The 27,385-nt window shown below is 39.7% G+C and overlaps 2 protein-coding genes across 3 annotated transcripts in view; one reads left to right on the forward strand and one right to left on the reverse strand.

The window, feature by feature from the left end:
* Window positions 1–7,039, forward strand: part of SCAMP1 (secretory carrier membrane protein 1) — a 116,078-nt gene extending 109,039 nt beyond the window's left edge. Inside the window, exon 9 of one of the 2 annotated variants that reach the window (XM_023214925.2) lies at window positions 2,368–5,935. In XM_023214925.2, the coding sequence (XP_023070693.1) occupies window positions 2,368–2,532 (165 nt within the window). In that variant the 3' untranslated portion in view covers window positions 2,533–5,935. Of the gene's footprint in view, window positions 1–2,367 lie in introns of both variants that reach the window. The other variant, XM_023214926.2, reaches the window with a different exon arrangement.
* Window positions 7,040–11,783: 4,744 nt separating this feature from the next.
* The window catches only part of LHFPL2 (LHFPL tetraspan subfamily member 2), a 165,793-nt gene continuing 150,191 nt past the window's right edge, over window positions 11,784–27,385 (reverse strand). The window contains exon 4 of the mRNA XM_023214927.2: window positions 11,784–15,761. Within this exon, the coding sequence (XP_023070695.1) occupies window positions 15,505–15,761 (257 nt within the window). The 3' untranslated portion in view covers window positions 11,784–15,504. The remainder of the gene's footprint in view (window positions 15,762–27,385) is intronic.

Below are 27,385 nucleotides of genomic sequence, written 5' to 3' on the forward strand. Positions count from 1 at the left end.
GTTTTTATTCTTGACCATTTTTCACTTTGATCAGTAGTAATGTGGTGTTTGCTTTTACCACTATAGCAGAAGCACTCAGGGCTGTCTGGGTTATTTTTATCTTGTACCCTGATAGATTTTCATGCATTAACATGCTTTCTTGATAGCTTTTCTGATAGCTTTTCATGTGTTAACGTGCTCTCTTCTCTTGGCATCAGTGAGAAGTATCTGTATCTGGTTCTTCCCATTCCTCTCCCAGTCATTCCTTCTTCTTGTGGATGCTTCTTAAATAGTGTCTTTTTAAAACAATTTCAATTTTTATTTCAGATTCAGGGGATACATGTGCAGGTTTGTGATAAGGGTATATTATATGATGCTGGGGTTTGGGGGACAGTTGAGCCTGTCATCCAGGTAGTGAGCATAGTACCCAATTGGTAGTTTTTCAGCTCTTCTCACCCTCCCACCCTCCGCTATGTTTATATCCCCAGTGTCTATCATTGCCATCTTTATGGCCATGTGTACCCAGTGTTTAGCTCCCACTTATAAGTGAGAAGATGCGATATTTCGTTTTCTGTTTCTGCATTAATTAGGTTATGTACTTGATTTTATTCTCTTTCTACTCTGGGTTCTCCATAGACAGTTTCGTAAATGCCAAGGTTTCAGCTATCATTTATATGTTGTTTTAGTCCCTTTGGGCTGCTATAACAAAAATACCATAGATTAGGTAGCTTAAACAACAGATAATGATTTCTCACAGTTCTCGAGGCTGGAAAGTCCAAGATAAGACACTGATAAATTCAGTGTCTCGGAGGCAGGGGGCAACTTCCTGGTTCGTAGACAGTTTCTGTGTCCTTATGTGATGGAAGGTTGTCAGAGAGCTCTCTGGCATCTCTTAAAAAAAAAAAAAAAGTTTTTTTTAAGAGACATATATTGCCCAGATTAAAGTGGAAGTCTGGGACCATAGGTGTGTGCCACCACACTGGGCCTTGGGGTCTCTTTTATAAGGGCATTTATTCCATTAATGAAAACTTCACCTTCATGGCAAAATCACCCCCCAAAAGGCCCGCCTGCTAATACCATCATATTGATGGTTGGGATTTTAACATAAGAATTTGGGGTGGGGGGGACACAAACATTCAGTCCATAACATATGCCATTGGTTTCCAAGTCCATGTCTTTAGCCCATTCCTCTCCCAAGTTTTGAACCAAAGCTTTGCCTGCCTGCTGTGGCAGGCCTAGAGTAGGTTGTCAGTAGCCTTGGAATGAATGAACAAATGTTTAGAACTTATCATCTGGAACGAATGAACAAATGTTTGGAACTTATCTTCTCCATTCGCCCTTCTCCCCAGACCAGCCTATCCTCTCTTTTCTCTCTCTTCTTGAAACTACTTTCCCAAATACAAGCTTGCTTTGAGAGTCTTTGACTCATTATCCTTTTTCTTACTCCACAGTTAACCAATTCCTATCCAGGTGTGGAAAAAAGACTGACTTGGATGCATTGGCCCCTTCCCTAAACCTGCTTTGATTGCATTTCAGTCAAGCTTTTAATTTAGATCCAGTCAGTGCAGTGTAATTACCAGTATCTTTCTCTCCCCACTGTATGAAGTTTGTGGGCATATAATTAATAAATGTTGGTTTGTTATTTCCTTCTTCAAATTTGTGTTAAAATAAGTGGCTGTTATGTATTGATGGACTCATAGTTTAATTATGCAGCTTTTAAAGCATATATTGATAGACAATTTTTGAACCCTACTCCTGAAAATAAATCCGAAGATTTGAGTGATGAATCAGTATGGAGAAACAATTCCCAGAAGTGTTTCTTTGTGCATTCTTTAGGACTTGACCATACACAAAATGTTAAATTATATACAGAGTGCATAGCAGCAATATGTTGAAGGACGTAAGTAGTGCTTGGTACATTAAATGATAAAATGATCTCATTTGATTATAACAGGGCCTGTGGTGTATATATAGCTAAAATGGATATAGATAAGGTAATGTTCTCTCTGAATAGTTTGGGGTAATAAATTAATATATTGTTTCTTGTTACTATGTTTATACCATTTCATTGTAATACTGTAATAATTTCACTTGACTAATTGGGTGCAGAGGAAAATACAACTTTTTGCAGTTAGCTAAGAAGTTCTTTATTTTTGGTTTGAATTAGCATAATTATCTCTTCAGGTTGGAAAAGAAAAGGAAAACCTGTTTTAAGAAAAATGTTTAGATACAATTATTGTGTGTCAGTTTGGTGGCTAATATTCTTGATCTTAGGAAGCATGACTACAATCTAGTCTTTTTTGTTTGATTAATGTTGAGATTAAGAGCTGCTGGAAATGAATGTGTAGGTTGCTACTTACCTTCTCCCACTTTTTTGTGCCTCTGTAGGTACATGGACTATATCGCACAACAGGTGCGAGTTTTGAGAAGGCCCAACAAGAGTTTGCAACAGGTGTGATGTCCAACAAAACTGTCCAGACCGCAGCTGCAAATGCAGCTTCAACTGCAGCATCTAGTGCAGCTCAGAATGCTTTCAAGGGTAACCAAATTTAAGAATCTTCAAACAATACACTGTTACCTTTTGACTGTACTTTTTTCTCCAGTTACTGTATTCTACAAATATTTTTATGTTCAAAACACAGAGTACAGACAGCATGGATATTTCCTGTTCACTTGTGCATGGGCTAAAACCAGGAAAACTTCCTTGTCTTATTACTTTACCTGATAGTTTCTTAATATTTCAGTGCCCCTTGCAGAAAAAATATTACATGCTAAATAAATATTCTCCATATTTTTTGGGGGATGACGTTCAGTGAATTATTTCAGTGGTGACCCACTGAAAATTAATAATGGTACTTATGATTAAAAACACATTTAATACTAACTGCAGTAGTTCTTTCAAGAATCTTTAGAGATAAGGATTGCGCATTGGAAAAGTAAACTATGTTTCATTCCTTTTCCCCTATTTATATTGAAAGAAATAGGCCAGCAGAGACTTAGGGATTTTAAATTGACTTGCTTTTTAGCTGTTTCAGTCACCAGTGAAGAGCCTATTTGCATTTTGTAGTAGATAATGTAATATTTGTCATCTTTTTCTTTTCTTTTTTTTTTTAGAGTAGCTGATATTTTGATAACAATCTCTGATTTGCATGGGCACCACATTTCTTACATTAAGAGAATTAGTATTTTGGCTTCTGTACTGCTTATGGTTGTAGGATTCAGGGGTTAATGGAATCACAGAAATGGTTTTCTGCAAGAGTTTCTTTTAAATAAAAAGTTTGGGGGTGCAATATAAGAATTTAATATAATACGCAGTACCTTATCCAAAAGAGAAGGTAGTTAATGCAGTAGAAAGTAGTGGTAATAATTCCTTTTAAAAAAAAATTTCGGTAGTCATATAGTAACATTTTGCTATATGAAAACTTTGGTATATTCTGTGGTTACAACTAAGATTGTGTCTGGCAGCTCTTTTTGGGGGATGTGTGTGTGTGATTTTTAACAGAGGTATTAAAGGCTAGCCTAACTGTTGTCTAAAAAGAATGTACAGTATTTAAGGGATTTTCCTTTTAGCTTTTAATCTCCAGTGGCATTAAACATAAAAAGACCCTGGCATTTTTTCATGTACTTGAATCCCTAAATGCACCTGTCTTTCACTTTTTGAGACAGACTGAATATACCTAAAATTTTCAGCAATAGAAAAAAAAAAGCATTTAACTTGCACCAAGCAAGAAAATATAAATACAGTTAAATGCATTAAGATAATCACATTAAAATTGTTACTATGCAGCACAGAACTTCGTTCTTATAGTATTCTTGGGTTCAAACTTTGAATCAATTTTAACACTGATTAAGTGACTCAAAGACATTTGTAAGTCATGCTACTGTGTTTTGAAAGTCTAGCTAATTTAAGATTGCAGAATGATAGATGGTGATTTTTCAATTAGATTTTAAGTAAGGATTGTGATATTAGAGGCTGGAAATCCTTATTTTTAAAAAAATCAGATAGGCATAAATGGTTAAATCGCTTTCATTCTCCCCAAACCTGGAGTTACAGAAAAAGTTTCATGCTAGAGGTGGGATGCCAAGTTCTCACTATCCATGAAGCAGCGCTGCGTGTTACTAGGTAACGCAGATCCATCCAGATGGTGTTTACATTTGATTTATTTGGGATCTTATTGACATCAGGTATACTTGGAAGACATTTCTTTTACTCTTCAGCATATGAAGTTAAAGCTGTTTTTGTAAATATTTCGAATCAGCGATAATTTCTACCTACGTTCTCAAGCAACTTAGCCAGTTTGTTTTTCAGAGCCTGTAGTGTTATTGGAAATCTTTTTTATCAGTGTGCTTTGAGTGTAGATTTTGCATACATTCAAAACATTAACCACAAAATACAGCAAGAGCACCTATATTCACCATTAACTTATATCCCAAGTCCATTTTTTTCTACACACTACAAACAAAATATATATTAGAAACTTTTGAAAAATGCTGAAATACTTTGCTTCAGAATTGGAATGTTTATATTACATAGAAATCCTCAAAGGTAGCATTATTAAATAGCAAAGAATAATTAGAACCCACATCTTTTTTTGTGTGGATGGGGAAAATGTTTTAAAATCCAGTTATTTAATACAAGTTTGAGAGAGAAAATTGTTTTTTAAAAATATACATGTGCATTGAAATGATGGCAATGCTTATAGTATGATCGTATGAAAGGAGCTTTACATTCGTACATTTACTTTTCTCTATCAGTAAATTGTTAAATTTTCACTCAGCAAAAGATTGGCATTTGTTAGTGTTCTATATTTAATACTAAAATCACAGTCATGAAATCATAGTCATAAATGGTCTTCACATAGTAGTCATCCATGTTATTTTTCAGTTTGTAATATTAAATTATGGCGATTTTATTTCAAACTAAAGTTTGAACACTGGAAAATCATTACTCAGTGATTTGTAATTTGGGACTTGGATTATTTATCTAGAGATGTTTGTATATTTTGTCAGTAACTAATATTGCGCTGCCATCATGGTGACTGTCATGGTTCTACAGAAATGCCCTCCATGTGTCCCTCTAATGTTGCATGTTTCAGTGGGTTAGAAGTTTTGGATATTTATTGTATTAACACAGAGTGTCATAAAATAAAATGCTGTTTACTGGATGTTTGTTTGTATAATTTTGAACACTATAATAGCAATTCAGAGACAGACATTGTTAAAGGTTTGATGTATATAGAAATTCCATGTTTGATTTTTAAAAAATATGTGTATAAGTCTTTCATGTGCTAGACAAAATAATATGAAAGACCTAGTTAAAAACTCTGAGCAACATCAGATGACCATTTTTCTGTTGCATTAGACCTTTACAGGTAGTGGAACAGGAGTGTCATCCATATTAAATAGTTTGGCCCCTTTAAGGTCAAAATACAGATCATCTAGAAGTTAGATTCAAAATGGAAAACCTATTCGTGGCTCAGATATTTCATTGTGGATTAAAAATGGGTGTCTCTGTACTAGTATTGTATTTATTCAATTGTATTCTGATTTCTAACTTCACTACCTATTGCTGTTTTATGTACTGATGAAAGTACCTATTTGTGTATATTGGATTTTTCACTTGGTTAGCTAAAGAAGATGTAAAAATATCTAAAATAATGTTCATGGTGAATCTTATTTTGAGAAATACATGTTAAAAAAGGAACGGTATTCTTTATTTTCTGGTTGTTGTATTTTAAAAAGCGAGTTTGGATTTTTACACCTAATTTACTAGGAAAATATTCTGTAATTCATATTAAGATAATGTATGGTTTGCATTTTAAGGGGATTTATGTTAGGTTAATTAGTCGTTTCTGTAAATCATTTGTAATAGTGCTTTTTACTCATTGCTGTATCTTTTTCTGAAAACACTGTTGTTAACATCTGATTCGGTCCCTTATTAGTACAAATCTGTTTTCAGCATGACTGTTTATATACAGAATTTTGTTATTTTTTGAGCATTTTTTCCCCTGCTTATGTATACCTTAGAATTGCCATGGCTGTCATACACCATTTCACTATATCTCCTTTCAGTTTTTCCTTAAGGAAAATGTCCAGAGGAATTTGTTCATTTCATGTGATTAAGCCCTTTAGAGGTGAAATAAGATTGGTTAATTTTAAAAAATTGAGGATGGTTAAAAAATAGAAAACACCTTACTTTGATACATTTTAAAGTACAATAGTATACATTTATTTAGAGTAGAATAATGTGTTTAAAACATGAGTTGTTTTAAATACTTTTTTATTAAGCTAAAAAGTTTTATCTCACATATTAAGTATTACAGAAAGTGAAGTATTTTGGCTAGAATTTTAGGGCACATTTTATAAAGCAGCATGCCTGTAATATTGGTGGGTATTTTTCAACTTTAGGTCTTTATCACAGTATGTAGAGAGCTAGAAATAAATCTAGAAACTTTCTAAGCCAGGTATTGCCACTAATCTATCTTATATAAGCAGATATCTCTTACTTGAAGGTTGTAGGAAAATAGGGAAAAGACTGCTCTCCAGTTTTCTCACCCCCCCCACCCCGCACCGTGGGTTTTATATTTACAATTTAACTTTGGGGTTTGGGTAAGACAAACATTTAATGTATATAATTTTGATTAGTACTGGCCATGTTTCAAATGGCAAGGGAACATGGGAACTGTCATGTGGCAATGTAGTGAGTGTTAAACTTTGTGTTTGTCCAAATCCTGATTTATTTTTCAGTTCATATCTTTCTGGGCTTGACATGGCTGATGGTGTAGCTGAAACCCTCCTAACACTAAAAGCCATTTAATCTTTTCTCTAATAGGAGCAGAAAATAGTTAATCACCCACCTAGTAATATAAGATTACTTAAGATTACTCTGAATATTATCTTCTATACATTAAAGCAGTTCCAGTTTGTAGAATAATACCATACAAGTTTTATTTTTAATTTCTAGTTATTTTCAGTGCTTACTTAAATGTAATTCTAGAATTCCTCCACAACTTTTAATATTGTGTGCCAGTGATTCTCAAGATAAATCATGGTTGTAGTAGTTGTTACTGTTAGCAGTTTGTCGTAATATTCAGGTATTTTGGGGATGGGGGAAAACACCAAAAATCAGTGTCTTTTATCTGGTGATCACTTTGGTGTCTACAGAATTCTAGTCTCCTGCACAAAAGCTGAACCCACTGGGCCTATGCATCCCTCACATTTTTTTTCTAGTATAAAAGCAATACATATGTGTTGTAGAACAATTAAAAATTCAGAAAGTGCTAAATGAGAAAATAAAAATAAATCTTTAATTCTGTCATCTTGGGGTACCTCTGCTAATATTTTATTGTCTTCCAATCTTTTTCTATGCATATATATTTTGTAGAGTTAAGATATATAAGCAATATTGATTTTTAAAAACCTTATTTTCCCCTCACTTAGCTTTATGTCATAATGGCCTGATAGTTTAGTTTTTTAAATTAACTTAATTTATAAAATCAATGTACATTTCAGTATAAATTATAGAAAATATGTATAAGCAAAAGAAATAACTAAAATTCTCATAATTTTACATCCATGAATAACTTCTATTAAAATCTGGTTTATATCTTTCTATTAATTTTTCTAGGAAGAAAACTTCCTAATATTGAAAATGAGATGACCCCATACATCCTTGTACATCCTTTAGGGATATTTACCTAGTTCCCAAAAGCCCCATTTCTTTGGGTCCTTAAAGTCCACACTGGTACTGGATGTCATCTGGCCATAGTGGACTCATTCCTGGCTCATCAGTTTTTTATTCTGAATGTAGATATGTCTGGAACTCTACTGTTCCAGAATTGGAACATAAGAGGTAGCCATTTTCTGCCATGAGGAAGGAATCACCAAGAAAGCTGGTCTGCAATGAAAATGAAGAATGAAATAGACGTAACAGGAGATGTAAAATGAATGACATAGAAAAGATCTAGTGGCGTTCCTTTTCCTTTACAGAGCCCTACTGCTTACCCTTATCCCATTATCCTCATAATCTTACCGCTTTTTCTCCCTCAGCTGTCTTGAATTGGTTTCTTATTACTTTTAACTGGAGAATCTTAACTAACACAACAGTTTATCTTATTTCAGTTATGATATAAATATGTATTGATTTTAATATCTCTGAATATATTTCTGTAACATTTAGTATAGCTATATGGCTACCATCCTATGTATGTATCATAAAGTCTTATTCCTTTAGGTTTTGATTTTCAGGGTTTTAAAGTTATAAATAATTTATCAAGGAATATATTGTTGCTAAATGTAGGGACTCGAGCTTTTGTTTTCTCTTTAGTACAGATTGCTGAGTTAAAGGGTATGTATAGTTTTTAAAGTGCCTTTCATGTGCATTGCCAAGTTGCTCTCCAGAAAAGTTTTATCCATATGTAACTCCATCAGCAATGTACAGAAAGGCCTCTTTCTTCACACCCTTGGCCAGCATTGGATGTTCCTTTTCTAAAAAGTCTTTTATCCCAATCGATTTTGACAAATCAGGAGGTTCCTTTTCTGAGCATTCTGGTTTCACATGGCTTATGAGCTCACCCAATGCTACGGGTTTGTTTGTTTGGTTTTGGTTTTGCTAAATAGGAGTAACTGAGTACCCTGCACCCACCAAGAAATATTCTGCTTCCTGAAAGCTCTAAGGTAAAGATAATTAGCTGAATGCTCTGTTATAACAGGATGGAAAAAGAAATGGTGGCCTCAGGTAGCCAATCCACCAAGTCTCTCCAGGTAAAGTTACATGGGTTTTGACAACAAGTTATGTTACCTTTCATAGATTGTAATTTTAAAATGATAATAGTCTGGGTGGACAGTATTTTCTTAGTTTTTTTCTAATAGTAACTTATTGTGGGCTTAACTGTATACCAGTGTTCTGTACTAAATGCTTTATGTACATCACTTGATCTTCATACCAAATTTGTGATATAATTTCTGTTGTTGGCCTTGTTTTTGTAGAGTTCTAGGAAAATACCCCAAAGTCACTCAGTGAGTGGTGGTGGTGAGGGGCTGGAGAGGGATGATGAGAACAGGCAGGTCCCCTGACTCCTGCCAAGCGTGGCTGCCCCACCATGCCGCCTCGTTCCGGTTGTCTTCCCTTTCGTCCTTCCACATTTCCAGTCATCCATATCCGTCCTTTAGGGACAATGGATACTGGAAAAAAAAATCAACAAAAAAAATTTTTACATGATTTTTGGATTCTCCAGACCAAATGCTAACACCTGCCACCTAAAGGTGAGTCCTGCTGCCCATCCTTCAGCAGTGTAAATTTACTGAAGGGTCTTTGGCATTTGCAAGTTTGGAGAAACTTCAGTTAAGGACAAATCCTTATTATTAGGTTAAATATGCTTCTTGTGTGATTATAATAGTTGCTTACCCTGAATGAGAGATTATTGATACTAAGAAAACAATAACTGTCACAGCCTATCATTTACTTTCCCACTGTCATACACTGAATTTCTTGTATCTGTTTTCAGGATTGAGCTAAATCCTGATTGATAAATTGAGACATATGATGTCATCTTCAAAATTATGAAAAATCACTAAGTGTTTTCTCTGAAACGGAGGAAAGAAGCAGTGTTTTCATCAGTTGTGATGGTGAGGCCCTTTTGGAGTTTTATTTGGAAGTTATTGTAAGTGTCTGCAATGCAGAGATATTGGTGTTGCCCAGGAGTTTGCAGTGGCCACCTTCCCACCCTGTGCATTCCAGGTGGAAAGAAACAACATAACAATTTGAGGGGGTTGCCTTTGTTGTCAAACATATATCTGAGCTTTGACTTCGCCACTTATTAGCTTTCTAACCTGGGACACATTATTTAACCTCAGTTATTTAAGTGACAGTTATCTGTAAAATGATAGTAGTAGTTTCTATCTCATACGGTTTTGATGAATAAATGAATTTTGTGAAGTGCTTAGTGTAGTATCTGCCCATAGAAATTGCATAATAACTAAGGACACTTACCATCTCTCAGGTGTATTGATGACTCCCAAATCAGTCTCTCTCCCTAGTATAGTTCTAGCTGCACACAGGACCTCTACATTGGCAGCCTAAGCTGAACCTCCTCACCTTCACTGTCCCTGCTTTTTCTGGAATATTCATCTTGGTGATCACATCACCTTCCACCCAGTGTCTACACTAAATACCTGGCTGTCCTCCTAGACTCTCCTCTCCTTCCCCTTCACTTCTGATCAGTCCACCTGTCCATTCTTTTCCCCTAACATAGAATTCATCCCATTGACTGTCTTTTACCATCGCTGCCTTAATTCAGGCTTTTGTCTCTTGTGAATAAAATCATAGTGGTTTCTCTTAAACATAGGCACTTTCTGGACTGTCTACCTGTAGGTGTTTAATTTTTCAGGATGTTTGGCTATAAAAAGCTAAAAAGCTGCTAATAGCAATGTGTTACTTGATTGACCTTTCTTTGCCATGTGGTTTTGGTTTCACTGCTTCCTCTTTTTGTATGCTTTTATCTGTGTCCTGTGTACCTTAGTAAAATTGGCAGTTCATGTCTGCAAGACTTGTCTTACACAGCTGTTCAGGGTAAGGAGAGGAAGTTGAGCAAGGAAGAAGATAGTAGTAGGAGCAGCAGGGGGATGGCTCTGCCAAATGACTCAGCTGCTAGTGAGGGCCTCTGAAATAAAGTTGTTGGTTCTTACTGCTTTGAAGAGTAAAGTTTGCTTTGATGCCTTACCTTTCATTGTTTGAGGGTTGGTTGAAAAAGATTGTTGGAAACTACTGAAATAATATCCACATAAAACGTCCATGTTAGTAAGGACCGTTCTAAGTGGTTGTTTGGTTAAGCAAAAACTTTAAGGGGGTGTAGGTGTAATTTGAATGCAGCATGTTCCAGGAAGATTAGTGTGGAAAGTGGACCTAGTAGCAGAATTGCTAGATAACAACTAAGGATGGGAAGTGGGGGAAGCACATAGGAGGATTCCCCAGCTTCTGCCATTCTCTGTGGATTAAATTTTGGAGAGTATAACAACAGCTGAAAAAGCAATGGAAATTTTCTAATTTTTCTTGGGTTATTCAAATCATGATTATTTGGAAAACCGTGTGTGGTTTTTTTTAAACTGATGTGGGTAACTTTGTCAGCTTTTATTTTTATTAGAAACCAGAACATAAATGTAATTTCAACTGTCATAGGCCCTAGATCAGGGGAAGAAATTGCCTTTTTTTTTTTTTTTTTAATGAAATAATAAATGCTTCATGGGATACAGGGAGTTGAAAGAGTTGAGAAGGGTATTTAGTGTCATTCTTGAGTTTATAAATTAGAATTCCACCTATTCTGGATGAGGCTTTTTATGGCCAGGATTACCTTCAGGAAACATGGATGTGGAATGGCACCATATCATTGGCTTTTATTTTGAGGGTTGTTGTTGGAAGAGGAGAATGTGTCTTTCAGTTAACTTTTCCCCCTTGTCATTGTTACATATTTATGTTTGAAAATCCCTTTTTAAGGGAGCATTTTCATATTTCATAGCTTTACTTTAAAATTAAGATATGTTTATAATACTTGAGATTTTTTTCCTATTTATAATTGTGTTGATGCTTCTTCAAGGAAGAAATACGTACTTGACATTAAAGATAACACAGATAGGGACATATATGTTACTAGTGAATGGGATAGTTTAAAATACCTCAATATCTTTTTTCCATTCATCAATATTACATGTAAGCTAGTGTTTAAAATAAATGTTGACTGATTGATAGGTATTTTCTTGATCAGATTATACACATCATATTGAAGCCAGTATACTCAGACTTGAAAGAATAAGAATGAATTTGCAAAATCTGGTTTAATTAAGATCTGGGGAGGGGAGCACATTGTGAAAATACATATGCACAGGAACCGAATCTATGCTAGACAAACAATGTATTAGTTTACAATATAATAGGATAACTACAAGTTTGAAGGCTCAAATTGAGTCCATCAGCTGTAAATACAATTTTATATTTGGCTCAAGTGGCTGTTGAATATCAAATGGTGCTGAGTTCCTCCAAAGCACCTAATGACCCCCTCAGCCTTGGAAGGAGTTTCACCACAGTCTCGGAAGAAATCCCAGTCATGCCTTTAACTCTTTTGGCCCTTGGGAGTCATTGCAACCCCAATACAAATGCCGGCCAGGGATTTCCAGTGGCCACAAGTTATTGCACAGAGAGGTCTGTTCTAAGCCAGACTCTTACAGCTAAGGAGGTGTGAGATTAGCCCTTAAATAGTGGTCTAGCATTAGCATGGTCTATAAAAGCATGTTAAGAAATAGCTCCTCAGTGATTATGTACCAGCCACTAGTTATCTTACTAAGAGAAAAGGCAACATGGCAGCTTCACATTTCACATGAAAGACTAGCATTAACTGGGCCTGGCTTGCTGGCTTAACCTTGACATATGCTAGTGATTATTTTAGACCCAGGAGAAAATGATTTCATACCAGTCTTTTCTTCACATAAGATTTGTGTAGCATTAAAATTATAGGTTACTGAATAAGCCATGAAGGCAAAAATGTGGAACTCTCCTTTGCCAAAACAGAAACATTCCTGTTTTGACTCCTGTCCAGTTTCCAGAACAACAAAACATACATACACCTTTTGTTATTGCACATCTTTCACACGAACTTGTGTATGTATAATATACATATATATTTTTAAATATGCTACACATAAAAAAAGACTATGGCACTTTACAGAATATATGTTTAACAAAGATCATTACACCACAGATGTTTGAAAACTATAAAAAACCCTTACACAATTAATGCAACATTGTTTGAATTATCAGCACACAGGTTTAAAAAATCCACAGAATCCAAGGCAAATATTTCTGCCTCAGAGTTCACTGAGAAGCGCAGCCCATCCCATCCTGTCATGAGACTTTCTTTAAGCACAAATTCAGGCAAAATAAATAAGACTATCCTGGTAGTAATAATGGTCCTATTTATTAGAAAAATAAGTGTGGGCCAACAATCTATTTTTAACGTTTCTTTCTAGCATATTCCTCATACCCAGTGGTTTTTAAACAGCTGTGTGGAAGAGTATGGTTTAGACTAGCATGATATTAGATGGTCCTTTCACCCCAAGCCTGGCTAATGAATTCAAGGTTTAAAAATCCCAACATTACCTTTTTACTATTTACTCAGTGTTTAGGTAGTTTTTAGTGGTTTGGGGTTTTCTGTGTGTGCATACCTGTGCTTTTGTCGTCTGTGTGTTCAAATGAATAACATAAACACTGTCAAGTGACTTTATTATGGCCAAGAAGTCACACTCCCTTGTGACTGTTTCCAGGTTGATCTAGAGGTACACTGCCGCCTTAGCCAAAGATCAGGTGATGGACATGCTCGGAGGATCCTCTGAGCTTAGGACTTAACTTGTAAGGACACTGAGATTGTAAACCTGTCAGAAAATGGTTTCTCTGTCCCAGAAAGAAAAAAAAAAAAGTGAGTCTTCTGATAAGTTTATGGAAAAATTTTGTGTTTTCCATCAAGATTTGTCTGATGAATGGGATTGCTTTTAATGAAAATTATTGTCAAGGTTTGAGACTTGGTTAGAACATTATAAATGTACACACAGAGACAGGAGCTTTGTCCAGTGGCTCCTCCAGCCTCTTTCTGGGTGGTGTTAGAGATATGGTTAATGTTTCCTAGGCTGCTATGAAGATACCCGTTTTTTTTCTTCACCAAAATCACAGGATTTATATCTCGCTCACTTTGAATTTTGGTTCAGGAATGGGAAACTCATTAAGGCTTAACACCTCCCACCCCTTTTGCCCTTAGCCCTTATCTGTGAGATAAGATGGTTTCTCATATAGGCCCAAAACCAGAATGCAGTAAAACTTTAGTTGTCCCATTCCATCTCTGTATAATTATCTGTTCTGCACCACGATCTGGTGCTTTAGACTCAGACAGCTTTAACATGATTCACTTGGGGCAAGGTTGCAAAATCTGAACCAGGGTTGTATAGCTGGTAGCACTTAACACACAATACCTTGTCCACAGAAGGTACTTTTTCAAAACAAAGTCCTCGAGCGAGCAGATTAATGAACCCAAAGACCTACACTTTTTCCCCTTCCAGAAATCTCTTAAAGTGCTAAGGAGTGTTTCTGTATCATGATACAATTTTGAAGCTCCCATAATGTCAGAGTAGCTTGTTTCTGCGATGCTGTGGCCATTCTGAGATACTATCTTCCTGAATCAGTGATACTGGTAATTAGGAAAGTAGTTTAAAAGCCCCTGAATCTTATTCATAGTGGTATTTGATTCTTTTTGTAAACAGGTGTAGGCAGTGCTGTGACCTTGATCTAGCTCCTCTTTTTGAATTAACTTTGTCCTCTGTACTTTCCTGGAATTAATTAAAGTCTTGGCTGCAGTTCTTCAGTTGCAGCAATTTAATGTTATCTCAGTCTGCTTTCAGGATCAACACCAGTAACTACAAAAACTTACTTAACTCCCATAACTAGCTTCTTTTTGTTGTAGAATGCCATTCTGCTACTGTCAGGATTGGAAATAGAGCTGACTACAGCACGGTCACCAAATAGGGAGGAAAGGTCTCCCCGCAAGTGCCGAGATTCTGGCAAGTCCCCCCAGTGAACATCTGAATGAGCTGCAGCTGGCTTGGAGACCTCAGTCCCTGGAAGGAGGAAACAGAGTGAGGTTTCCTTTGGCAGTCAAAGCACAATCCTAACCTTAGGAGAAAAACATGTGATCTCCAGAAGAGGACACTGGGCCAGAACTGGTGCTAGCCTGGCTGCTGGGAAGAGGAAAAAATGTCTTCACCAGCAAGATTTCATATTTATTTTTGTTCTCATATGATTGTATAGGTCCTTATTGTTTCTTTACTCAAATTTCTAAAATCTCTGGAGTGACAGTTCAGTTGATCCACCTTACCCTAGGATTCAGCCTAGAATAAGTTCCACAGCATGACTCCACACCACCCCTGCTGACCCCTTTCGTCAGCTAAGCAAAAGACAGTATCTTGCTGTGCCCTTTAGCAAACACATCCTGTCCCCAGTAAAATATATAGTTTTCTGTTCGTCTCCAACTGAGATGCCTTGAAAGAACAGAGGAAAACAAAAACTCCAACCCAAAACCCCGTTCTGAGGCAGAGATGCTCACAGACAGGCAGCGTTGGAGCAGAAGCAGCCTGCAAATCTGGCGGATGGTCTCTTCTGTTACCAGAGAAACTGCTGCCCTAATGAAATGATTTAGATTATTATCCTTCATTGAACCTGGGGGAGATGGAGTCTGACAGAACTTGGTAACTCCAGGTCAGGGATTATATACTATTTTCATGTTCCATTCCTTATAATGTCCACTGCAGACCGCATGTCCAGTAACTTTGCGTAGCTGGATGTGGCCTCTCACTGGTCCTGTTTAAGCCTCGGGCCGTGGAACGTGGCTTTGGTAGGTAAAGGTTGGTTCTCCACTTGACTCAAATGATGAAACTGTGAACTGTTTCACAAGATTACTCAAGGGAGAAAATGGCATTAATGTCTTTTCCAAACTAAAGGAGGCAGATCAGGTTTTTCCCCTCTTCAATTTCTTCCTGTACTTTGTCACTGGAGGTTGCAATTTCTGCTTGTGCGGAGAAGACAGCACAGATGAAAGTGAGGACTGTGCCCCCGATGGCGGTATAAAAGGCCCAGCCCAAGGAGCAGTCTCCAGGTTTGTAGGCAGATGCATAATGTCCACAGTAGTCTATGGCCTTCTGGCAACCCCAGCCAGCAGGGTAGAGTATCAAACCAAGGATAAGGAATAGACCTGCAGAACAAAAGAGAAAACAGGTTAGAAAATCCCCATGGTGCTACAACTGTCCAGATCTGATGTAATTGTTACTTGATTTGCTTGCTTTGGGCAAGAGCATCTATTCTGCAACAGAAAGTGCTGGGACTGTTTTCATGCAACTAATGTGACCTGATCAAGAAATAACACATTATTAGAAATATTTTCAGCCACTTTTTTACATGTTGGAATGTGAATCCACTAAAAATTTCTCTTCTAGAAAAGCAAATTGTTACTTTTCTTCTTCTTAAGAGAGTCTCAATCTGTTGCCCAGGCAGGAGTGCAGTGGTGCATCTGTAGCACACTGCACTTGAACTCCTGGGTTCAAGCTATCCTCCTGCCTCAGCCTCCCAAGTCGCTGGGATTACAGGCACACACCACCACACCTGGCTAAGTTTTCATTTAAGGAGAGATGAGTCTTGCTATGTTGCCTAGGCTGGTCTCAAACTCCTAAGCTCAAGTGATCCTCCCACCTTGGCCTCCACCATTCGTGGCCAACTTGTTACTATGTATTCCCACAGGGCTTTTGGTGCACTGAGCATTTCTCTTTTGGTCTAAGGCAGATGTTGGCAAACTAAGGCCCTCAAGCCAAATGTAGGTTTACAAGTAAAGCTTTATTGGAACACAGCTGCAGCCATTCATTTTTGGATGCCTACGACTGCTTTGCTATGGTCTGCAAAACCTAAAATATTTACTGTCTTTCTGTAGAAAGGGTTTGCCAACTCCTGGTATAAGCAAAATTCACACAGAACCACCTGATGTCAGCCTGATTAAATGCAAGAGCAAGGGCCAAGAGGGAGACCAGGTCTTTACCTGATTTGTTACAAACAAATTGCAAACTTTGTAAGGACTTTCTGTCTGTGTACTTTTAAGAGAGTAGACACTAATAAGCTTTACTTCCATTCTGCTGACCCTACTACCTTGTAATTTTAAACACCTATTTTCCTGTTCTTCACAGCATTACTGCTCACTATATAACCAGAATGCATCACTTGAGTTATTTTTCATGCCTAGTCCCACCAGAGCTAGGACTAGGGTGAGGCACAAAAGGAGTCGCTTGCTGACCCTCAGGTATCAGCCCTGTGCCTGCAGTTGGTGCCTCACCCTGGCTGCCGGTCACAAGACAACAGCTCCTCCCAAAAAAGCCAGAGGCCTGAAATGACAAAAGCAGCCTAGGCCCCCCAGATTTTACTCAGCAAAACCTTAAACCTTTCTTGGTAACAAATCTTTAGGCCAGGTGCAGTGGCTCATGGCTGTGATGCCAGCACTATGGGAGGCTGAAGTGGGTGGATCACGAGGTCAAGAGAGTGAGACCATCCTGGTCAACATGGTGAAACCCCGTCTCCACTAAAAATACAAAAATTAGCTGGGTGTGGCGGCACGCCTGTAGTCCCAGCTACTCGGAAGGCTGAGGCAAGAGAAGCGCTTGAACCCGGGAGGTGGAGGTTGCAGTGAGCTGAGATCGTCCAGCCTGGCGAAAGAGTGAGACTCTGTCTCAAAAAAAAAAAAAAAAGGAAAAAAAATACATATGTATTTATATTTATATATAGATATATTTTAAAGGCCTTTATTTCACCTGCAAGATACTGCAAGAGGAGGAAGAGGGCCCTATCCTATGTGGAGGGGAAAAATGTTTTCTCTGAAAAATCCAACCTATGTAATCAAGAATGCTTGATTACAAAGTTCCCACTTTTTAGATACCTGGGAATATCAATTCTACACTTATTAATTAATCTTGGCTCTGAGTTCTGTTTCTTTACCTACCTTGACTGAAATTCTCTGGGTTTATCCCACCAAAGCTTCTAAGTCATTTACAGCAACTTCCCCACAAAGAAAACGTGACTGACTTTATGGCAGTATGAGGCTTGAAGGAAGACTGGGGACAGTGTGTCAACCCACACATCACAACTTTGATAGTGGTCTTCATCCTGTGATGGTGTCCAGCTTGGCATGTCACTACCAGGGCATTTGGGATCTCAGTGTCCCCACCCCATCACATTGTTCTTCTCAGATGGCCTCAAGGGACTTTGTAGCAGGGGTGGAGTAGAGGGAATCCATTCAGATGCAGTCTGAAAAGGGGTGATTCACAAGGAAGTCTTTCTAACCCCATGGCCCTCTACAGATCTGAGTGGTGGGAACCCGGGAAGCAATGAGTTGTAGCAAGAAAATGTGATTGGTGCTGGGAAGATCAAGTGAAGCTGGAGAGAGGCTGTAAGAAATGACCAGCAGCCAGTGCAGACTCTTGGTCCTCCAGAATGTGGAAGGTCCTGAATCAGCAATGAAAGGGTAGAAATCAAGCAGCAGAAAAGACCCCATAGTCTAGTGCAAGGGCAGGAGGCTAGAACCCAAACCAGAAATATGGTGGACCACAGCAGAGACTCACCAAATTAAGAGGTGATTCCGTTAATAGTTACGAGCTCTGACTTTAGAGTTTGAAAGTTTGAATCCAGGCTGTGCCCTCTTTGGGTTGAGTGACTGACATATGATTCTTCACCTATAGAATGGACTAATCCATCACTTATAGGTGGCTGTGAATCGTGAAGTCTGTTCTACCATTGTAACAAAACTGGAAACAGACGAGCAGCCGGAACACAGGTCAAGCCCTTGGCAGGCCCCTCCCACACAGAAGCAGACCAGCTTTTGTTAAGGGCATATTTTGAGAAGTATAATTTGGGGAGAGACGAGACCCCCAGGCTACACTTTAGTGGTCTTGAAAAAATATTCTCCATCTGAACAGAAGTTTATTCAGCTGATATCTAAAATGATTTAACCAATTCTTTTTTTTTTTTTTTTTTGAGACAGAGTCTCGCTCTGTCGCCCAGGCTGGAGTGCAGTGGCCGCATCTCAGCTCACTGCAAGCTCCGCCTCCCGGGTTTACGCCATTCTCCTGCCTCAGCCTCCCGAGTAGCTGGGACTACAGGCGCCCGCCACCTCGCCCGGCTAATTTTTTGTATTTTTTAGTAGAGACGGGGTTTCACCGGGTTAGCCAGGGTGGTCTCGATCTCCTGACCTCGTGATCCACCCGTCTCGGCCTCCCAAAGTGCTGGGATTACAGGCTTGAGCCACCACGCCCGGCCGATTTAACCAATTCTTAAATATTTCTAAGGCCTATGATAAACCCCAAGTACTCTTGTCTGCATCCCACTTTGTTCCCTATGAAGTACCCCACTAGGTATGATGGGGATGTTACTAGTTTTCTTCCTCCAGGTCCTAAGGTGCCACTCCGGTGTACCCTCCCTGGGCCTTCTGTACCATGTCCCCCAGCCCAGCATGCAAAGGCATTTTTGGGTGTGCTGCAGCCTCTGCCCTAAAGCTCGGAGTGTAGGCTGAGGTGGAGCAGCATTAGCTGCTCTTCCCTTTAAAAGATCAAAGTGTTCATATGTTTTGTTCCAATTCAACATTAACTGCACGTTTCATTTGTATTATATGTGGCTTAAAGTATAATAAAAAATAATAAAATGCGTTCATTTTACATTTAAGTTCTAGGGTACATGTGTACAATGTGCAGGTGTGTTACATATGTATACATGTGCCATGTTGGTGTGCTGCGCCCATTAACTCGTCATTTACATTAGGTATATCTCCTAATGCTATCCCTCTCTCCCGCCCATAGGACCCGGTGTGTGATGATTCCCTTCCTGTGTCCAAGTGATCTCATTGTTCAGTTCCCACCTATGAGTGAAAACATGTGGTGTTTGGTTTTCTATTCTTGCATTAGTTTGCTGAGAATGATGGTTTCCAGCTGCATCCATGTCCCTACAAAAGACACGAACTCATCCTTTTTTATGGCTGCATAGTATTCCATGGTGTATATGTGCCACATTTTCTTAATCCAGTCTGTCACTGATGGACATTTGGGTTGATTCCAAGTCTTTGCTATTGTGAATAGTGCCTCAATAAACATACGTGTGCATGTGTCTTTACAGCAGCATGACTTATAATCCTTTGGGTATATACCCAGTAGTGGGATGGCTGGGTCAAATGGTATTTCTAGGTCTAGATCCTTGAGGAATCGCCATACTGTTTTCCACAATGGTTGAACTAGTTTACAGTCCCACCAACATTGTAAAAGTCTTCCTATTTCTCCACATCTTCTCCAGCACCTGTTGTTTCCTGATTTTTGAATGATTGCCATTCTAACTGGTGTGAGATGGTATCTCATTGTGGTTTTGATTTGCATTTCTCTGATGGCGAGTGATGATGAGCATTTTTTCATCTGTCTGTTCTCTTCTTTTGAGAAGTGTCTGTTCATATCCTTTGCCCACTTTTTGATGAGGTTGTTTTTTTCTTGTAAATTTGTTTGAGTTCTTTATAGGTTCTGGATATTAGCTCTTTGTCAGATGAGTAGATTGCAATTTTCCCAGCACCACTTATTAAATAGGGAATCCTTTCCCCATTTCTTGTTTTTGTCAGGTTTGTCAAAGATCAGATGGCTGTAGATGTGTGGTATTATTTCTGAGGGCTCTGTTCTGTTCCATTGGTCTGTATCTCTGTTTTGGTACCAGTACCATGCTGTTTTTGTTACTGTAGCCTTGTAGTATAGTTTGAAGTCAGGTGGAGTGATGCCTCCAGCTTTGTTCTTTTGGCTTAGGATTGTCTTGGCAATGCAGGGTCTTTTTTGGTTCCATATGAATTTTAAAGCAGTTTTTTCCAATTCTGTGAAGAAACTCATTGGTAGCTTGATGGGGATGGCATTGAATCTATAAATAACCTTGGGCAGTATGGCCATTTTCACGATATTGATTCTTCCCATCCATGAGCATGGTATGTTCTTCCGTTTGTTTGTGTCTCTCTTATTTCACTGAGCAGTGGTTTGTAGTTCTCCTTGAAGAGGTCCTTTGCATCCCTTGTAAGTTGGATTCCTAGGTGTTTTATTCTCTTTGAAGCAATTGTGAATGGGAGTTCATTCATGATTTGGCTCTCTGTTTGTCTGTTACTGGTGTATAAGAATGCTTGTGATGTTTGCACACTGATTTTGTATCCTGAGACTTTGCTGAAGTTGCTTACAGCTTAAGGAGATTTTGGTCTGAGACAATGGGGTTTTCTAAATATATAATCATGTCGTCTGCAAACAGGGACAATTTAACTTCCTCTTTTCCTGAATACCCTTTATTTCTTTCTCTTGCCTGATTGTCCTGGCCAGAACTTCCAACACTATGTTGAACAGGAGTGGTGAGAGAGGGCATCCCTCTCTTGTGCCAGTTTTCAAAGGGAATGCTTCCAGTTTTTGCCCATTCAGTGTGATACTGGCTGTGGGTTTGTCATAAATAGCTCTTATTATTTTGAGATATGTTCCATGAATACCGAATTTATTGAGAGTTTTTAGCATGAAGGGCTGTTGAATTTTGTCAAAGGCCTTTTCTGCATCTACTGAGATAATCATGTGGTTTTTGTCTTTGGTTCTGTTTATATGCTGGATTACGTTTATGGATTTATGTATGTTGAACCAGCCTTGCATCCCAGGGATGAAGCCCACTTGATCATGGTGGATAAGCTTTTTGATGTGCTGCTGGATTCGGTTTGCCAGTATTTTATTGAGGATTTTTGCATCGATGTTCATCAGGGATATTGGTCTAAAATTCTCTTTTTTTGTTGTGTCTCTGCCAGGCTTTGGTATCAGGATGATGTTGGCCTCATAAAATGAGTTAGGGAGGATTCCCTCTTTTTCTATTGATTGGAATAGTTTCAGAAGGAATGGTACCAACTCCTCCTTGTACCTCTGGAAGAATTCGGCTGTGAATCCGTCTGGTCCTGGACTTTTTTTGGTTGGTAGGCTATTAACTGTTGCCTCAATTTCAGAGCCTACTATTGGTCTATTCAGGGATTCAACTTCTTCCTGGTTTAGTCTTGGGAGAGTGTAAGTGTCCAGGAAATTATCCATTTCTTCTAGGTTTTCTAGTTTATTTGCATAGAGGTATTTATAGTATTCTCTGATGGTAGTTTGTATTTCTGTGGGGTCCGTGGTGATATCCCCTTTGTCATTTTTTATTGCGTCTATTTGATTCTTCTCTCTTTTCTTCTGTATTAGTCTTGTTAGTGGTCTATCAATTTTGTTGATCTTTTCCAAAAACCAGCTCCTGGATTCACTGATTTTTTTTGGAGGGTTTTTTGTGTCTCTATCTCCTTCAGGTCTGCTCTGATCTTAGTTATTTCTTGCCTTCTGCTAGCTTTTGAATGTGTTTGCTCTTGCCTCTCCAGTTCTTTTAATTGTGATGTTAGGGTGTCTATTTTAGATCTTTCCTGCTTTGTCTAGTGGGCATTTAGTGCTATAAATTTCCCTCTACACACTGCTTTAAATGTGTCCCAGAGATTCTGGTAAGTTGTATCTTTGTTCTCATTGGTTTCAAAGAACATCTTTATTTCTGCCTTCATTTCATTATGTACCCAGTAGTCATTCAGGAGCAGGTTGTGCAGTTTCCATGTAGTTGAGCGATTCTGATTGAGTTTCTTAGTCCTGAGTCCTAGTTTGATTGCACTGTGGTCTGAGAGACAGTTTGTTATAATTTCTGTTCTTTTACATTTGCCGAGGAGTGCTTTACTTCTAACTGTGTGGTCAATTTTGGAATAAGTGCGATGTGGTGCTGAGAAGAATGTATACTCTGTTGATTTGGGGTGGAGAGTTCTGTAGATGTCTATTAGGTCTGCTTGGTGCAGAGCTGTGTTCAATTACTGGATATCCTTGTTAACTTTGTCTCGTTGATCTGTCTAATGTTGACAGTGTGGTGTTAAAGTCTCCCATTATTATTGTATGGGAGTGTAAGTCTCTTTGTAAGTCTCTAAGGACTTGCTTTATGAATCTGGGTGCTCCTGTATTGGGTGCATATATATTTAGGATAGTTAGCTCTTCCTGATGAATTGATCCCTTTACCATTATGTAATGGCCTTCTTTGTCTCTCTTGATCTTTGATGGTTTAAAGTCTGTTTTATCAGAGACTAGGATTGCAACCCCTGCCTTTTTTTGTTTTCCATTTGCTTGGTAGATCTTCCTCCATCCCTTTATTTTGAGCCTGTGTGTGTCTCTGTATGTAAGATGGGTCTCCTGAATACAGCAAACTGATGGGTCTTGACTATCCAATTTGCCAGTCTGTGTCTTTTAGTTGGACCATTTAGTCCATTGACATTTAAGGTTAATATTGTTATGTGTGAACTTGATCCTGTCATTATGATATTAGCTGGTTATTTTGCTCGCTAGTTGATGCAGTTTCTTCCTAGCATCGATGGACTTTACATTTTGACATGTTTTTGTAATGGCTGGTACCTGTTGTTCCTTTCCATGTTTAGTGCTTCCTTCAGGATCTCCTGTAGGGCAGGCCTGGTGGTGACAAAATCTCTAAGCATTTGCTTGTCTGTAAAGGATTTTATTTCTCCTTCATTTATGAAACTTAGTTTGGCTGGATATGAAATTCTGGGTTGAAAATTATTTTCTTTAAGAATGTTGAATATCGGCCCCCACTCTCTTCTGGCTTGTAGAGTTTCTGCCGAGAGATCTGCTGTTAGTCTGATGGGCTTCCCTTTGTGTGTAACCTGACCTTTCTCTCTGGCTGCCCTTAACATTTTTTCCTTCATTTCAACTTTGGTGAATCTGACAATTATGTGTCTTGGAGTTGCTCTTCTCAAGGAGTATCTTTGTGGCTTTCTCTGTATTTCCTGAATTTGAATGTTCCCCTGCCTTACTAGGTTGGGGAAGTTCTCCTGGATGATATCCTGCAGAGTGTTTTCCAGCTTGGTTCCATTTTCCCTGTCACTTTCAGGCACACCAATCAGACATAGTTTGGTCTTTTCACATAGTCCCATATTTCTTGGAGGCTTTGTTCATTTCTTTTTACTCTTTTTTTCTCTACACTTCTCTTCTCACTTCATTTCATTCATTTGATCTTCAGTCGCTGATACTCTTTCTTCCAGTTGATCGAGTCAGTTACTGAAGCTTGTGCATTTGTCATGTAGTGCTCGTGTTATGGTTTTCATCTCTATCAGTTCTTTTGAGATCTCTGCATTGATTATTCTAGTTATCCGTTCATCCATTCTTTTTTTCAAGGTTTTTTGTTTCTTTGCGCTGGTTACGTAGTTCCTCCTTTAGCTCTGAGAAGTCTGATTGACTGAAGCCTTCTTCTCTCAACTCATCAAAGTCATTCTCCATCCAGCTTTGTTCTGTTGCTTGTGATGAGCTGCATTCCTTTGGAGGGGGAGATGTGCTCTGATTTTTTGAATTTCCAGCTTTTCTGCACTGCTTCTTCCCCATCTTTGTGGTTTTGTCTGCCTTTGGTCTTTGATGATGGTGATGTACTGATGGGCTTTTGGTGTGTGTGTCCTTTCTGTTTGTTAGTTTTCCTTCTAACAGTCAGGACCCTCAGCTGTAGGTCTGTTGGAGTTTGGTTGAGGTCCACTCCAGACCCTATTTGCCTGGGTATCAGCAGTGGAGGCTGCAGAAGATAGAATATTCCTGAACAGCTAGTGTTGCTGTCTGATTCTTGCTCTGGAAGCTTCGTCTCAGGGGTGTACCGCGCCGTGTGAGGTGTGGGTTTGCACCTAATAGGGGATGTCTCCCAGTTAGGCTACTCAGGGGTCAGGGACCCACTTGAGCAGGCAGTCTGTCCGTTCTCAGATCTCAACCTCCATGCTGGGAGATCCACTGCTCTCTTCAAAGCTGTCCGACAGGGGCATTTACCTCTGCCGAGGTTTCTGCTGCTTTTTGTTTAGCTATGCCCTGTCCCCAGAGGAGGAGTCTACAGAGGCAGGCCGGCCTCCTTGAGCTGTGGTGGGCTCCACCCAATTCGAGCTTCCTGGCGGCTTTGTTTACCTACTTAAGCCTCAGCAATGGTGGATGCCCCTCCCCCAGCCTCACTGCCACCTTGCAGTTAGATCTCAGACTGCTGTGCTAGCAATGACGGAGGCTCCGTGGGCGTGCGTCCCTCTGGGCCAGATGTGGGATATAATCTCCTGGTGTGCCGTTTGCTAAGACCCTTGGTAAAGTGCAGTATTAGGGTGGGAGTTACCCAATTTTCCAGGCGTTGTGTGTCTCAATTTCCTTCGGCTAGGAAAAGGAATTCCCTTTCCCCTTGTGCTTCCCAGGTGAGGCGATGCCTCGCCCTGCTTCAGGTCTCGCTGGTCGGGCTGTACCCATGGACCAGCGCCAACTGTCCGACACGCCCCAGTGAGATGAACCCGGTACCTCAGTTGAAAATGCAGAAATCGCCCATCTTCTGTGTCGCTCACACTGGGAGCTGGAGGCTGGAGCTGTTTCTATTTGGCCATCTTGGGCGTGCCTCCCCGCCTTTTAATATATTAGGGACAGAAGACAAAGCATGGAGTTTGCTGTCACATACCGGCTCACCTTGTGCCAGGCTCTGGCTAATTGTAGGGTGTAAGAAATACCTTAATTTGGCTGTCTTGGGTTCTTTGGGAAGGCAGGCAAGTTTTACATCACTTAATACAATCCTTATTTTTGATAGCATCAGGCTCCTTTTCATGGCGTGCTGAGCCCAGCCAGGAGCATTCATTGGCTTGAGGTGCTCCCTTTTCTAATTCCTCAGGTGTGACTGCTGAGGGGCTTCAGGCTATCTTCAAATCTTGTGGCTGCTCCTGGCTCAGTTTGTGAATAAAGACAGCAGGGAGACTATTGCTATTGTTTAAATCACATAAGGGTGCCATGCTTGTAAGCCTGTGGAAAGCCTCAGCTTGAATATTTATAAGCCCACAGGAAAGTCCATGTGAGACAGTAATACAAAGTGGGTGAGGTATATCTGCCCCGTGGGTGTGAAGTGTGCCAACCACACACTGCGACCTGGGCAGCCAGCCCCGACAGGTGTAAGAGCACCTTAGCCCAGGGCTCCATGGAGCAGTGGAGGAAGTTGCCACTATCCACTCTGCCCTGACTGGCGGGCCTCTGCTCCCAGCGCCCGTCGCAGTTGTTGTTGACATAACTAAGACCATGGAATAGGGTTTAAATCCAGGCTCTGCCCTCTGTGATTCCTCACCTGTAAAATGGACTAGTGTCGAAGAGAAAACTGGACCTTCAGGTAAGCAAAAATATATATATATTTTTTAATCACATCATCTCTTTGGGTATATATATAAAGCCTCTTCTACCAAAGGAATCCCAGCAAGATCAGTGACTCAGGTGTCCCTCTGTGGTGAATGTCACATGTAGTCCTCCCCAAACGAGGTCACAGTGGGAAGCAAACCAGCCTGGCCCTGGTTCTCCACTGCTCTCAGGCTGAAAGCAGCTTCTGAGCTGAGCCTCAGCAGGAGTTCCTGAGCCCTGACAAGCATCCCTCAGGCAGACTTCATCCTAGCAGTCACAAGAAACTGTCAGCAGTTGATAATGTTTACCTACAAGAATTGTCATTTCATACAACTCAACCTATTATTTGATGATTATCCATCTCCATCCTAGACTTTATGCTCCATGAGGGCAGGGATTTTTGTGTATTTAGTTTACTGCTCTAATGTCCGTGTTTAGAATAATGCTGGGCACACAGTAAGCCCTTAATAAAAATTGACAGTGTAATTTGCTTTGTAATAAAATATTTCTAAACCACAGTGCCCATGGAGGAAATCAGTAAAATAACAGGTCAATAAGAATGAAATGTGTCAGCAAGAGAGAAAATGGAGACCCTTGGGTGGTTGATGTATCCTGTTCCAGGCCTGTGAGCCCCGGGGTTTAAAAGCAGTCTTGTGCCCTGAATTCCAAATGGGCTTGATGGTAGTAATAAAACAATTAAAATCAATAACTTCTTCAGTGGGCATATCAGACTAAGGCAAGAGAATACACTAACAGATATGAAGTTTGCTGGAGACTTGGAATGGTTTTTCTGGTATTCAATTTGGAGTACACTCAGGGACTATCAGCTTGGTCATAGGTACGTAACGTTCAGAGGCCAAATGGAAGGTAAAGGATGATTTGGACTAGGTTTCACGTGACAGCTGAGCCAGAAAATGGTCCGTCTGCTCTCCCTTTGCAGCTATTAGAAAAGCAGTTCCTGAAGTGAGGCCACCCTCTCTGGTAGTCTCTGGGGCCCTGCCATCACCTTGCCCCACTGCACTGTTGTTTGGGGGGTGTGTTTGTGTGTTGTGAAGGGCAATGGAAAAACGAAGGGACTAGGGCTATGGGCATTTGTTTTCTTCTGCCTGGCATCTCTACCTGATTCAAGACTGGGTCGCAGCAAGCACAGCTAGGAGGAAGAAGAAATGTGGGGAGAATGACACTGGCCAGCCACCAAAGACAACACAGCCACCATGGAAAGAAGCCATAAGTCACCTGGAGGGCTGGTCACCTCTGCCATGGCTCAACTTGACAGAATGGTGCCCTAGAAGGTAACGATTTTCATAACCTTAAAAGACATCCTCAAGCCCCGTGTTCTAACAGCCTCCTTGTACCAAGGGGGTTAGAAGACATTAGCATCTGCGGGCAATGGGCGGGTCACATGACTCAACCTTATCTGTAGAGGAAAAAAATGAAAAGCTGATGGTTGGTCACTTGGACTGCCCAACAGGTGCCACCTCCAGCTGGAGACAGAGCCTTGACAACCTCACCAATGGTCGTAGTATTGCACTGGGATAGCTGGTGCTGGCCCTCCCAATCCGTTGGGCATCCCAACGTAGCA

This window comes from Piliocolobus tephrosceles, chromosome 4, assembly GCF_002776525.5.
Source record: "Piliocolobus tephrosceles isolate RC106 chromosome 4, ASM277652v3, whole genome shotgun sequence".
NCBI classification, from domain to species: domain Eukaryota; kingdom Metazoa; phylum Chordata; class Mammalia; order Primates; family Cercopithecidae; genus Piliocolobus; species Piliocolobus tephrosceles.